This window comes from Pistacia vera, unplaced genomic scaffold (genome assembly GCF_008641045.1).
Source record: "Pistacia vera cultivar Batoury unplaced genomic scaffold, PisVer_v2 Contig43, whole genome shotgun sequence".
Taxonomy (NCBI): domain Eukaryota; kingdom Viridiplantae; phylum Streptophyta; class Magnoliopsida; order Sapindales; family Anacardiaceae; genus Pistacia; species Pistacia vera.
This window is the reverse complement of record NW_022196257.1, coordinates 953,285-966,828: the sequence shown is the minus strand read 5'-3', so window position 1 is coordinate 966,828 and position 13,544 is coordinate 953,285. Positions and strand designations below refer to the sequence as shown.

Below are 13,544 nucleotides of genomic sequence, written 5' to 3'. Positions count from 1 at the left end.
CAAATAGAACTTCGACTGGAACCCTACAAAAATGACCGAGTCATACAAGTAAATTATGGTTGTGCGGAAAGGACTATTAATAGATTTTTATTTTTATTTTTTTGAATAAAATGGAGCAAAAAGATATTTTCAATGAATAAGGGATATATCTACTCACTCCAGAACACGGACGGCAGAACATTAGAAGTGAAAACTAAGAGTTCTGCATTTTCAAGAACAGCTCTCATGGCAAGGTTGTGGCTGATCATGTCATCCACTAAGCTTTCATAAGCTTTTTCATCACTACAACAACGTAAAAATGCATTAAAATGACATTTGATATGGAAAACCAAAAAAGAAGCTAATGTAGCATTGTCAAACCCTCACCGATCACTCATTGGAAACAAATAAAGAGCAATATTGTCATCACTTGGCCCACTTTTATGAAAATGTTTTGGCCAGACATCAAACCTTGGAAGTAATTCCAAGCAGAGCAACTCTGGTAACCTTTTTGCCTCCTCGAACACTCTAGAAGATGCCATGGCCGACAGATGAGCCACTATACTATATTTCTCATTGCTGAGGCATAAACTTCCTCTGTCAATAAGAGAAACCAATATACTTTTTATTATCTGCATTAGATTTGAAAACATATTGAAGCCAGAAATTAAACAGATAAATATAAGTCTTACTTCCAGATTGGTTCAGATATTGGCTGTGCAGGGGCATAAACACTGTGATTGATATTTGAAGGCACAGTAGTAACTGCTAGAGAGGTTTCATGCTTAGCAGATTCTGCCTCTTCATCAGGACTGCCCTGCTCTTTTCCCTTTTGTCTCCCAGTCTTCAGAGTATTTTCATCATTCTGATTGCAATGCACTTCAGTGGTCAACTCAGCACGGGCTTTAGAACTCTGTGTTGGGATATTTAAAGAGTTACTAGTAGCTACTAGAGAGCTTTTAGATTCAATCTCTTCATCAAAACCATCCCTAACTAGTAACTTCTGTCTCCTGATATTATTATCCCCTTTATCATTCTCAACGCCACGGTATTGTAGGATATTTGTAGGGTCATTGGTTACCAATGGAGAGGTTTTAGCTTTGAATGATTCAATCTCTTCGTCAGAGCTGCTTCCATCCAATCCAATTTCTCTTTCAAGTTTATCATTAATCTTATCACCTTCACTACAATGCAACTCACAACCATGCACTAGGCAATTTTGACAGTCACCAGTAGCTGTTCCAGAGATTTTTGTTTTCACTGATTCAGACTCTTCATCAGAACTGCCAAGATCCAGTTCTCTCTGTCTTCTGAACTTTTGCTCTGTATCTTCTCCATGATTTTCACTGCAATGCACCTCAAGATGATGGTAGGGACTAATTTCAGCTCGACGAACCTGTCCTTCAGCCAATTGGCCAATAAGGTTTCTTCTCTTCAGCTTCTTCTTCTTCTTCAATTTATCTATGTCATTCTTCTTCTTCAGTGTTAAACCGGTTGCTTGTACAATTTCTAAATTTCTGGAATCATATTTCTTGGGCAGAACAGAGTTAAGATTGTCCACAGAAGGCAGTTTTCCAACCTTTCGTTCACAATCCACACAATACCAAATCACATCCTCCTCAAAAGTTACCGGTAATTGAGGTATGCAATAGCTGAAAATAAGGGGAAAAAAAAAGCAGATTTAAAAACCAATAAATATTACCGAAATTAAAAAAAAAAAATAAGTCTCAAAGATTGACCAACAGCATAGTACTACTGCAAAGAGCAGAATCTTCATCAACATGACAAAACATATGACATTTTTTTAAATTTTCAAACTAAGGAAATTGCTTGTAGAATGTCAAAAACATATGCATCCATGCATAAAGCTAAAAATATAGGGGATTCAAACAATGATGCAACTTCACTCCTTTTAATTTTGTCCACTTCTCCAATAATTCTGCTCTAAAAATGGACACTTCATCTTTGATGCTAAAATATATAGAACGCTCAATAAATGTCCATGTAGCAATCAGGTTCCAGAACTGGAATTTTTACTGAGCATATGAAGTATAAACATATATAGATGACTGACAATGCAACTCACCGATGCATAGCAGCAATCTGGCACTTATCACAATAAATCAAAGCAACGGAGACGCCTCTATCACCGCACTGTTCACAAATGGTCTTCACCTAAAACAATAAGATATTAGAATTATATGCCTTTTTATACTACATGCACTAATGTATACTAAGCAGAACCATTTCAAGACCACCCAGCCAACATTCATTGTTCCCAAATTTTGCTCCTACATGAAGGATAAGCAACTAGAAAAACTTAGAAATTTCGACAGATAATTCTCTTGAGTGCTTTACAAAAGTAGCTCTTACTCAAACAAACACTCAAAAGCAATTTCTACAAAATCACTCTCAAAGGCACCAATAGTAAACACATGATAGAAAAAGGTTAAAGCCCAGAAAGAAAAAACATTTACACTTAGAACTTTGGGTCCAAACTTTTAAAAAAGCAAAACCCTTTGCAATGCCTGAACCAAAAACACTTATCTCGATACAGAAATACTTAATATGAACCTTAAAAAAAAGATACTTAATTCCTCTTGTACTTAAAACTACACGACATCTAACCCATCAAACATTACTAAATTCACCATCAAAACCAAGCCATTTGTTAAAAGCAACCCACATTGGAAAAACTATTATATGAACAAAAAAAAAAGACACATACACACGCAACTTTCGAAAACCAAATTACCATAGTGGAGACAAAGTGAAAGAAGCTGCAGAAAATATAGCCACCATCAAGAATTCAAGAGCCGGACAAGATCAAAAACAGCGCTTCATTTCATGCAATTAAATCTGCACCAAAAATTTCCAAAAAAGAAAACAGCTTTCTTTCTTTTTTTGGTGTTCTTGTTATCGAGTAAAGACAAAAAACTCTCGAGGAGTAAAAAAAGTCACATTTGTCTCAGTTAGTTAATTCACTTTTTTCCAAAGCGTTTTTTTATTTTTTGGAAAAAGTATAAATTTAAAAATATGTCGGTGCCGGTGTGCTGGTCTTGTAACGTTACCGTAACGGTATTATACACGTCAGTTTGATGTAGATGAATAGTGTTATTCATCCACACCTATCTGACTTTTAAAGTTAGGTTGGAATAACGTTAGGACATCGTTTTAGTATTTTAAAATAAGCCACGTGCCGCACCGTCGTTATTCCTCACTTTCGCCCTCCAAAGTTCAGACTTCAGACTCTTGACTCTTTGACTTTCTCTAAAGCCCAAACCCCCAAAAAACTCTTTTGTATTCTCGTACAAAAGTGTGCGCTTGTTTTAATATTTCTCTCCTATCTAAAATCCTTATTTGTTTCCTATTTTAAAAATCAAAATTCTATTCTATTTAATTATTTTTAAACCCTTTAAATTTATTAATTTAAGTAAATACCCTTAATTAAAAAATGTTTATAATTTAATAAAAGCACCTCTATCTACTCACATATTCTTAATAGTCAATAGCCAGTCGCCGGCATTTCATGTATGGATGAAAGTGTTTTTATTAATTTTAAAACTTTTATTATATGAGGTGTTTAACTAAATTAATAAATATATGGATTAAAAAATAATATGATCAAACACATTTTCAAATTCAAACCATATCCTCGTAATAATAACCCAATTTAATTTTTTCAAAAATTACTATTCAAAACAATAAAACAAACGCTTACATCTGCGTTTGTTTCCCTATTTTGAAAATATTCTATCCCTACCTTAAAAAAAAAATGTGTCTAGTTCAATATTCTCAAAATCATATCCTATAATATTAAATTAGTTTAAACCCCCGTCGGAAGGTGGCTAGAATCTGACATAATGGCATACTATTAACTGAATCTTATCAGTAGTGCGCTGATCTGGCCATATCCATGGTGGATCTGGCTGGAAAAGGCCATAGCGGAACACGATAGGCCAGATCTGGCTAGTCGTCCGCAATGACACTAGATTCCTATCAGATTCTGACGATGGTGACCGAAATCTAGCAACTGTAGGTAGATATATGTGTTTTTGTCAATTTATAAACTTTTTATTATTAGGAGTGTTTAGCTAAATTAACAAATTTAAGAGTTTTTTTGTTAATTTTTAAATCCTATCTTGTAATAATAATCCAACTTAATTTAATAATAATTTAAAAATACTATTCAAAATAATAAAACAAACCCGTATTATTTCACCAATATTTTAGGGAATAAAGCATCAATAAAAAAAAAAAAAAAAATTAAACCAATTTCTCTGTTTTGCAATAAGTTAAGGTTTAGGATTCGCCTCATCTTCGATGTCGCATCACAGTCGTCATTTTTGCGGGAGATGACGGTTACTTCTGCCAACCGGATCACGGTGGCCGGACGGCTTAGATTATGCTGTGACGATTGGCATTTGGCAGTGTTAACTTGAGCGACTTTCAGCCTTTCAGGTAGAAGAAGAAGAAGCCGAAGGTTTAATTAAGATTCAGTGTTTAGGCTTTTTTTTCAATTGCTCATGTGGGCTTGGGCCTTAGATTTGGGCCCGTAGAATATAATGCTTTGTGCTTGTGGATCTGATTAAATGGATATATTAAAGTTATCTGTAAGCTTATTCAATAAAATTATAACATTAATGTATTTATTCAAGAAAATAATTATCGTAAACACGTTATATATATATATTAGGTTAAGATCTTTTAAACAAAAAGTTTCTACTCAAATCTTTCATTGATTATTTTAATAAAGTCATTTTTCTTTTCTTTTTCAAAATAAACCTCACATTTTAGTCCTTACATTAAATTTTATCATATTTATATCCTTATTTTTTGTTATTTGATTTTTTTTTAATTTGTATATATGTTAATTTGATTATTAATTATTAATATTTATAATTATAAATTTCAAAAATAATTATATAATTAAAAAATTAATGAAAAATTAAAAACAAAAGTTCATTACAATGCAAATATTAAACTTCAATAACTCAAAATAAATTAACACTAATTTAAAAACACTAAAATTAAAAGAAAATACAACATAAACTAGAATAACAATTTAATATTCTAGTAGAATTAGTCATAGATCTCTAAAATTATCAAAATATTAGCCTAAAGAATTAGAGGTATTTTAAGATCCTTGACTATGTTGTTGGGCTCTTTTTTGCATAATTTTTTATTGCTCATTTTGAAAAAAAAAGAACTCAAATCTTTGAATAAAATTTTGTTATCTTTCCGATATTTTGCCAATGCCAATTTTTTTCATTTGGATTTCGTAATTTTGTGCCCTATATGAGTTGTCTCGATTGAAAATTTATGCGAGCTGTCAATTTTTTTCTTTAATAGTTTCAATAATTGTCGAAACTTTTTTATTGTCTTTCCTTTTTAATTTTGCTTTCTTCACCCCTTGGGTTGTTGAGCTAATCATTTGTGGAAAGAATATACTGATTTAGATAATTAAATTACTACCAATATTAAATTTTAATTTTGTGTTGTTATTTTTATAATTTTTGTGACATTTTATATTGGATTTAATGTTTTTTTATATTAAATGCAACATTTACTTGATCTAATAAAATAAATGCTCAATTTTATTAAATTAATATAATATTCTAAGTTATTATTAATAGTTAATTTATATTATTCCCAATATTTAATTAACATATATAAAATTATTTAATGAAATAAATTAATTATTAACAATTAATAAAAAGAAGAAAACAGATTCTTTTTTGTGCAATGGGTTAGAAATGCAATAATAAAATTGTGTGCACCAATTTAATATTTATAGTTAGGGTCTTAGAGATAGTCTAAGAAAAGTAAAACGCTATTTAATATTATTTAAGGCAAGAACAAAACAAACAGTGTATCAAGAAAAGATTTTGGTGTTTTATGTTTTGCAATTGTGAAGTGATTACAAAATTTTATGAATAATGAGGAACACCTTAGTGAGACCAAATCAGATGATTTATTATAATTTTGGAAGATCAAAATCGAGGTCCAATATGAAAAGAAATTAGTTTGATTTAATAAAAGACTTTTTAGTGGGGTGGGGTTGATACACTATATGGGTCCATTCCTGCATAAAATCATATAGATACAGATTCTACAAAATAGAATATTCCAAAGCGTTTTTTTATTTTTTTGGAAAAAGTATAAATTTAAAAATATGTCCGTGCCGGTGTGCTGGTCTTGTAATTTTACCGTAACGGTATTATACACGCGAGTTTGACGTAGATGAATACTGTTATTCATCCACACCTATCTGACTTTTAAAGTTAGGTTGGAATAACGTTAGGACATCGTTTTAGTATTTTAAAATAAGCCACGCGCCGCACCGTCGATTTTCCTCACTTTCGCCCTCCAAAGTTCAGACTTCAGACTCTTGACTCTTTGACTTTCTCTAAAGCCCAAACCCCCAAAAAACTCTTTTGTATTCTTGTACGAAAGTGTGCGTTTGTTTTAATATTTCTCTCCTATCTAAAATCCCTGGTTGTTTCCTATTTTAAAAATCAAAATTCTATTCTATTTAATTATTTTTAAACTCCTTAAATTTATTAATTTAATTAAATACCCTTAACTAAAAAAAGTTTATATTTCAATAAAAGCACCCTCATCTATCCACATATTCCTGATAATCAATAGCTAGTCGCAGACATTTAATGGGTGGATGAGAATATTTTTATTAATTTTAAAACTTTTATTATAGGAGGTGTTTAACTAAATTAATAAATATATGGATTAAAAAATAATCTGATCAAACACATTTTCAAATTCAAACCATATCCTCATAATAATAACCCAACTTAACTTTTTCAAAAATTACTATTTCAAACAATAAAACAAACGCTTACATCTGCGTTTGTTTCCCTATTTTGAAAATATTTTATCCCTACCCTAAAAAAAAAAATGTGTCCCTATTTTGAAAATATTCTATCCCTACCCTGAAAAAAAATGTGTCTATTTTAATATTCTCAAAATCATATCCTATAATATTAAATTATTTAAACCCCCATAGATTTGTAAATTTAACTAAACACTCCCATATCTGCATCTTGCCGTTGGAAGGTGGCCAGAATCTGGTGTAATGACGCACTATTGACTAGATCTTGTCGATAGTGTGCCGATCTGGCCTTTTTCGACTATATCCGTGGTGGATCTGGCTGGAAAAGGCCATAGCGGAACACGATCGGCCAGATCTGGCTAGTCGTGAGCAATGACAGTAGATTCCTACCAGATTCCGACGATGGTGGTAGGAATCTAGCAACTGTGGATAGATATGGGTGTTTTTATCAATTTATAAACTTTTTATTATTAGGAGTGTTTAGCTAAATTAACAAATTTAAGAGTTTTTTTTATTAATTTTTAAATCCTACCTTATAATAATAATCTAACTTAATTTAATAATATTTTAAAAATACTACTCAAAATAATAAATCAAACCCGTATTATTTCACCAATTTTTTAGGGAATAAAGCATCAATTAAAAAAAAAAAAAAAATTAAACCAATTTCTCTGTTTTGCAATAAGTTAAGGTTTAGGATTCGCCTCATCTTCGATGTCGCATCACAGTCGCCATTTTTACGGGAGATGATGGTTTCTTCTGCCAACCGGATCACGGTGGCCGGACGGCTGAGATTATGCTGTGACGATTGGCATTTGGCAGTGTTAACTTGAGCGGCTTTCAGCCTTTCAGGTAGAAGAAGAAGAAGCCGAAGGTTTAATTAAGATTCAGTGTTTAGGCTTTTTTTTCAATTGCTCATGTGGGCTTGGGCCTTAGATTTGGGCCCGTAGAATATAATGCTTTGTGCTTGTGGATCTGGTTAAATGGATATATTAAAGTTATCTGCAAGCTTATTCAATAAAATTATAACATTAATGTATTTATTCAAGAAAATAATTATCGTAAACACGTTATATATATATTAGGTTAAGATCTTTTAAACAAAAAGTTTCTACTCAAATCTTTCATTGATTACCTTTAATAAAGTCATTTTTCTTCTCTTTTTCAAAATAAACCTTACATTTTAGTCCTTACATTAAATTTTATCATATTTATATCCTTATTTTTTGTTATTTGATTTTTTTTAATTTGTATATATGTTAATTTGATTATTAATTATTAATATTTATAATTATAAATTTTAAAAATAATTCGATAATTAAAAAATTAATGAAAAATTAAAAACAAAAGTTCATTACAATACAAATATTAAACTTCAATAACTCAAAATAAATTAACACTAAATTAAAAACACTAAAATTAAAAGAAAATACAACATAAACTAGAATAACAATTTAATATTCTGGTAGAATTAGTCCTAGATCTCTAAAATTATCAAAATATTGGCCTAAAGAATTAGAGGTATTTTAAAATCCTTGACTATGTTGTTACTCTTTTTTGCATAATTTTTTATTGCTCATTTTGAAAAAAAACTCAAATCTTTGAATAAAATTTTATTATCTTTCCGATATTCTGCCAATGCCAATTTTTTTCATTTGGATTTCGTAATTTTGTGCCTTATATGAGCTGCCCCGATTGAAAATTTATGCGAGCTGTCGATTTTTTTCTTTAATAGTTTCAATAATTGTCGAAACTTTTTCATCGTCTTTCCTTTTTAATTTTGCTTTCTTCACCCTATGGGTTGTTGAGCTAATCATTTGTGAAAAGAATATACTGATTTAGAAAATTAAATTTTACTTTTGTGTTGTTATTTTTATATTTTTTGTGACATTTTATATTGGATTTAATTTTTTTTTATATTAAATGCAACGTTTACTTGATCTAATAAATGGTTAATTTTATTAAATTAATATAATATTCTAAGTTATTATTAATAGTTAATTTATATTATTCTCAATATTTAATTAACATATATAAAATTATTTAATGAAATAAATTAATTATTAACAATTAATAAAAAGAAGAAAACAGATTCTTTTTTGTGCAATGGGTTAGAAATACAATAATAAAATTGTGTGCACCAATTTAATATTTATAGTTAGGGTCTTAGAGATAGTCTAAGAAAAGTAAAACGCTATTTAATATTATTTAAGGCAAGAACAAAACAAACAGTGTATCAAGAAAAGATTTTGGTGTTTTATGTTTTGCAATTGTGAAGTGATTACAAAATTTTATGAATAATGAGGAACACCTTAGTGAGACCAAATCAGATGATTTATTATAATTTTGGAAGATCAAAATCGAGGTCCAATATGAAAAGAAATTAGTTTGATTTAATAAAAGACTTTTTAGTGGGGTGGGGTTGATACACTATATGGGTCCATTCCTGCATAAAATCATATAGATACAGATTCTACAAAATAATTCTTCTACAAAAAAAAAAAAAAAAAAAACACTCTTTCAAACTAAAACCCTAAAACATTCAAAATAAAAATACACATCTCCCACTGCATGTGTTGACACCATGGGCTTGGTACCCTATCGCAAGTTAAGCTTCCCTTCGTTCTAATTTCTGGTCTCTTGGAACCCCTAGAAAGAATTGCAAGCAAAATTACTGACATCAGAATCTACAATCCAAGAATCTCTCACAAAACATCACACCTTGAAAACTACATTACCTTTATCAGACTTCTTTTGAGCTAGGTAAACTTGGCAATTCCTCTTCCAATGGCCCAACACTCCACAATGAAAGCATTTACCTTTCGGTTTGGCTTCTTTCTTGGTGTTCTTCTTCCAAGGGGCAAGATTTTCCTTCTTACCCTTCTGCCTTTTCCGTTTGACTTTCTTAAAGGACTTGGGAGCATAACCCAAAAAAGCAGCCTCAACTATGTTAGATTCATCATGCTTTTCCTTAAGAAGAATTTTCTTAGCTACTTGGAGGTCATTCATCAACCCAGTCGAGTTATATTCCTTCTTATTCAATTCATAATTGATTTTGAATTGAGCAAAGGAATCAGGTAATGCATTCATAATCATGTCCATCTGGGTTTGATGATCAATCTTAGCTTCAATGACCTCTGTCCTGGCTTGCCTACCCTGCTCATAAAACATCTCATGTAAGCAAAGGATTACATTGGCAGCAGTCACCATGTTTCTATGTTGTTAATGCAACACTTCATTCATGAAAGCCAAGATGCAGCACTTTGCCAATTCATTAGCATTCTCCCATACAGGTTGATCAACATTTAAAACCCAATTTATTTATCATATTGGAGCACTATCTCTAAGTTACGTCTCCATACAAATTCTTTCCATTTAGTTGGCTTTGGTTAATAATGGAAGATAAATGATTAAAGGTCAGTTTGTATAATAATCAAAATATCAATGTCTTATAAAACTTTAGAATGTTAATAAATTATGCATGTATGCAATATGCATACATTATTACCCAAAATAGTCTACACTTCGTTCAATGATAACCTAACCAATAAAGGATAAAACTTCTTGGAGAGGTCATACCATTTACCTAGTTGGACTAGAACTCTTCTAAATATTACTATGACCAATTATTCCATACTCCACAATAATAATCATCTATGTATTTGGTTCTCTCAAATTAAAACTACTCTTGAAGAAATTAATTGTAAACTACAGTTGAGTGTTTCGATTATCTTTCTATTTATATATTACCCCTTAAAAGTCAACCTTTGAACCTCAATCCAAAAAGATGAATATTTTAGAGAACAATTATTGTAACCCTTTGTAGGAAGCAAAACACAAACGGCCATGGCAAGACATACAATAACCTTGGCCAAGACATACAATAACCTATCTAAATGGACCACCAATGGTGATCTGGTCTTTCATAAAGACCTCCCGCTCATTCGTTTAAAATTTTGGGATTTTTAATTATAATGTGATTTTACCATGTTTTATCTGAATTCTTTAGAATAAAACTAAAATCATAAAGTATGTCTGCATGTATATGTTATAATGCATATTTGCACTCCTTATTCTATATGGCATGTTATAATCATTCAAGACAATACTGTAATTTAAACATTTAAATTAAAAATTGAATGTATTACTCCCGAGTATCACTAAAAGACACTTACCCCTCTTGAGTATCTGAAATTACAATTTACCTTATATTATCAATGTTCCATTAGGGTTTTTTTTTCATTGATTAACTCATTTACACTTGATCTATTTAATTAAATACAAAACCCTAACGAAATAATGACAAAATAAAGTAAATTGTTACTTCGGATACCTGAATAAAATTTTTATTCAATGATACCTCAAGGAGGAAATTATACTTGAGCTCTTACATTATTAATATAACTATCACTATGGCCTATCCTATAATTAGTAGCTCCAACTTCATTTTTGTGCTTGTTACGAGTCCCATTCAATAATCTTCTTATTAAAATTAAAAAAAAAAAAAAAAACAATTTTTCCTTGATTCAAATTGAAAAGTCAAAAAACTCTGAAACTCTTAGGAATCTTAATTTAATCAAAACTCTTTAACTCTGAAACCTTTCCAAAATTAATTTTCAGAAAATGTAATTTTTAATTTCTTAAAATTTTAATCAAATTAAAAAAGAGAAATAACAAAAGTACTATCTCACCTGCAGGGAATTCGAAAACAACAGCTCAAGTTGACCACATGGACTAATTTCACCTTGACGAACCTCTGCTTTAGCCAAGAGCCAATACAGTCTATGCTCTGCAGCTTCTTTCCACTCTATTGATGCCATTCTTCTCACTGTGGCTCAAAGGACTAACAGGGCTCTGTGGGTACCACGTTATTGCATGCGCGAATTCTGTTGCCTGTACACGTGACGCTTGCTTTCCCCTAAACACTCCCCACAATAAAACTACTCGACTCAAACCCTACAAAAGTTAATGAGCAACACAAATAAATAAGATTGTGCAAAAAGGATGATTAATAGTATATTTTCTTTCTTTCCTTTCCTTTTTTTAATTAAGTTGAATAAAATGGAGCAAACTGATATTTTCAATGAATAAGGATATTTCTACTCACTCCAAAACTGGAACGGCAGAACATTAGAGTGAAAACTAGGAGTTCTGCATTTTCAAGAACGGATCTCATGGCAAGGTTATGGCTGACCATGTCATCCACTAAGCTATTATAAACTTTTCCATCCCTGCAACATAAAATACATTATAATGACATCTGATTGGAAAACCAAACCCAAAGCTAATGTAGCATTGTCAAAGCCTCACCTGTCTTGTTTGGAAACAAATAAGAGCAATATTGTCATCACTTGGCCCTCGTTTGTTAATATTTGGCCACCAGCAGACCTTGGAAGATTATCCAGGCACAGCAACTCTGAAACCTTTTTGCCTCCTCAAACACCCTAGAAGATGCCATGGTAGACAAATGACCGCAAGTCCTCCAACAGTACCATATTTCTCATTGCTGAGGTACAAACTTCCACTGTCAATGACAGAAACCAGCTTACATGTTACTATCTGCATCGATTTTAAAACATAATGAAGCATAAATAAACAAATAAATAAGCCTTACTTCCAGATTGGTTGGAATTTGGCTGTGCAGGGACATAAATACTGTGTTGATATTTGAGGAACACTAGTAACTACTAGAGGTTTCATGTTTAGCAGATTCAGCCCTCTCATTAGGGCTCCTGCTCTATTCCTTTTGTCTTCCCTCCTCTGAGCATTTCATCATTCTGATTGCATGCACTTTAGTGGTCGACTCAGCACGCGCATTAAACTCTGTTTGGATATTAAAGAGTTATTAGCAGCTACTAGAGAGCTTTTAGGTTCGACAGATTCCATTTCTTCTCATCGTGCCATCCCTAACTAGCACCTTCTGTCTTTTAAAATTATTATCCCCTTTATCATTCTCACTACAATGAACCTTGATAATTGGCCATTTATGTCATAACAACGGTGTTGTAGGATATCTGTAGGGTCATTGGTTACCAGCGGAGAGGTTTATCTTTGACTATGACAATCTCTTTATCAGAGCTACTCCGATCCAATTCAATTCGTCTTCAAGTTTTCATTGTTCTTGTCACCTTCACTGCAATGCAACTCGAACTGTGCTCTAGGTTATTTTTAGAGTCCCAATAGCTGTTACAGAGGTTTTGTTTTCACTGATTCAGCCTCTTCACTAGAGCTGCTCCCATCCAATTCAATTTGTCTTCAAGTTTTTCATTGTTCTCGTCACCTTCACTGCAATGCAACTCAGAACTGTGCTCTAGGTTATTTTAGAGTCACCAATAGCTGTTCAGAGGGTTTTGTTTTTACTGATTCACATCTTCACTAGAGCTGCTACCATCCAATCAATTTGTCTTTCAAGTTTTTCATTGTTCTTGTCACCTTCACTGCAATGCAACTCAGAACAGTGCTCTAGGTTATTTTTAGAGTCACCAATAGCTGTTACAGAGGTTTTGTTTTCACTGACTCAGCCTCTTCACTAGAGTTGCTCCCACCCAATTCCCTTTGTCTTCTAAACTCTCATCTTTATTTTTTTCATGATTCTCATTGCAATGCAGCTCAAGATGACTGCAGGGACTAATTTCTCCTTGACAAACCTCTGCTTTTCCAATGAGTCAATGCAGTCTCTTCTCTTCAGCTTCTTCTTCTTCTTCTTCTCAATCTA

General features: G+C 31.6%; 2 protein-coding genes across 2 annotated transcripts; both read right to left on the bottom strand.

Moving 5' to 3' along the window:
- Window positions 1-362: 362 nt before the first annotated feature.
- On the bottom strand, window positions 363-2,252 carry LOC116143354. The gene is made up of 5 exons (XM_031428802.1): window positions 2,247-2,252; window positions 2,066-2,154; window positions 1,484-1,631; window positions 672-1,375; window positions 363-576 (listed from the first exon to the last, which is right to left on the bottom strand). Exons 1-5 carry the CDS (start codon window positions 2,250-2,252, stop codon window positions 363-365), a joined length of 1,161 nt encoding a protein of 386 aa, XP_031284662.1.
- A 6,959-nt stretch (window positions 2,253-9,211) lies between these two features.
- LOC116143376 lies at window positions 9,212-12,057 on the bottom strand. Its single transcript, XM_031428826.1, has 4 exons — window positions 11,937-12,057; window positions 11,521-11,785; window positions 9,568-9,985; window positions 9,212-9,478 (listed from the first exon to the last, which is right to left on the bottom strand). The coding sequence occupies exons 2-4, from the start codon at window positions 11,647-11,649 to the stop codon at window positions 9,438-9,440; spliced, it is 588 nt and encodes a 195-aa protein (XP_031284686.1). The 5' UTR covers window positions 11,650-11,785; window positions 11,937-12,057; the 3' UTR covers window positions 9,212-9,437.
- Window positions 12,058-13,544: the final 1,487 nt, after the last annotated feature.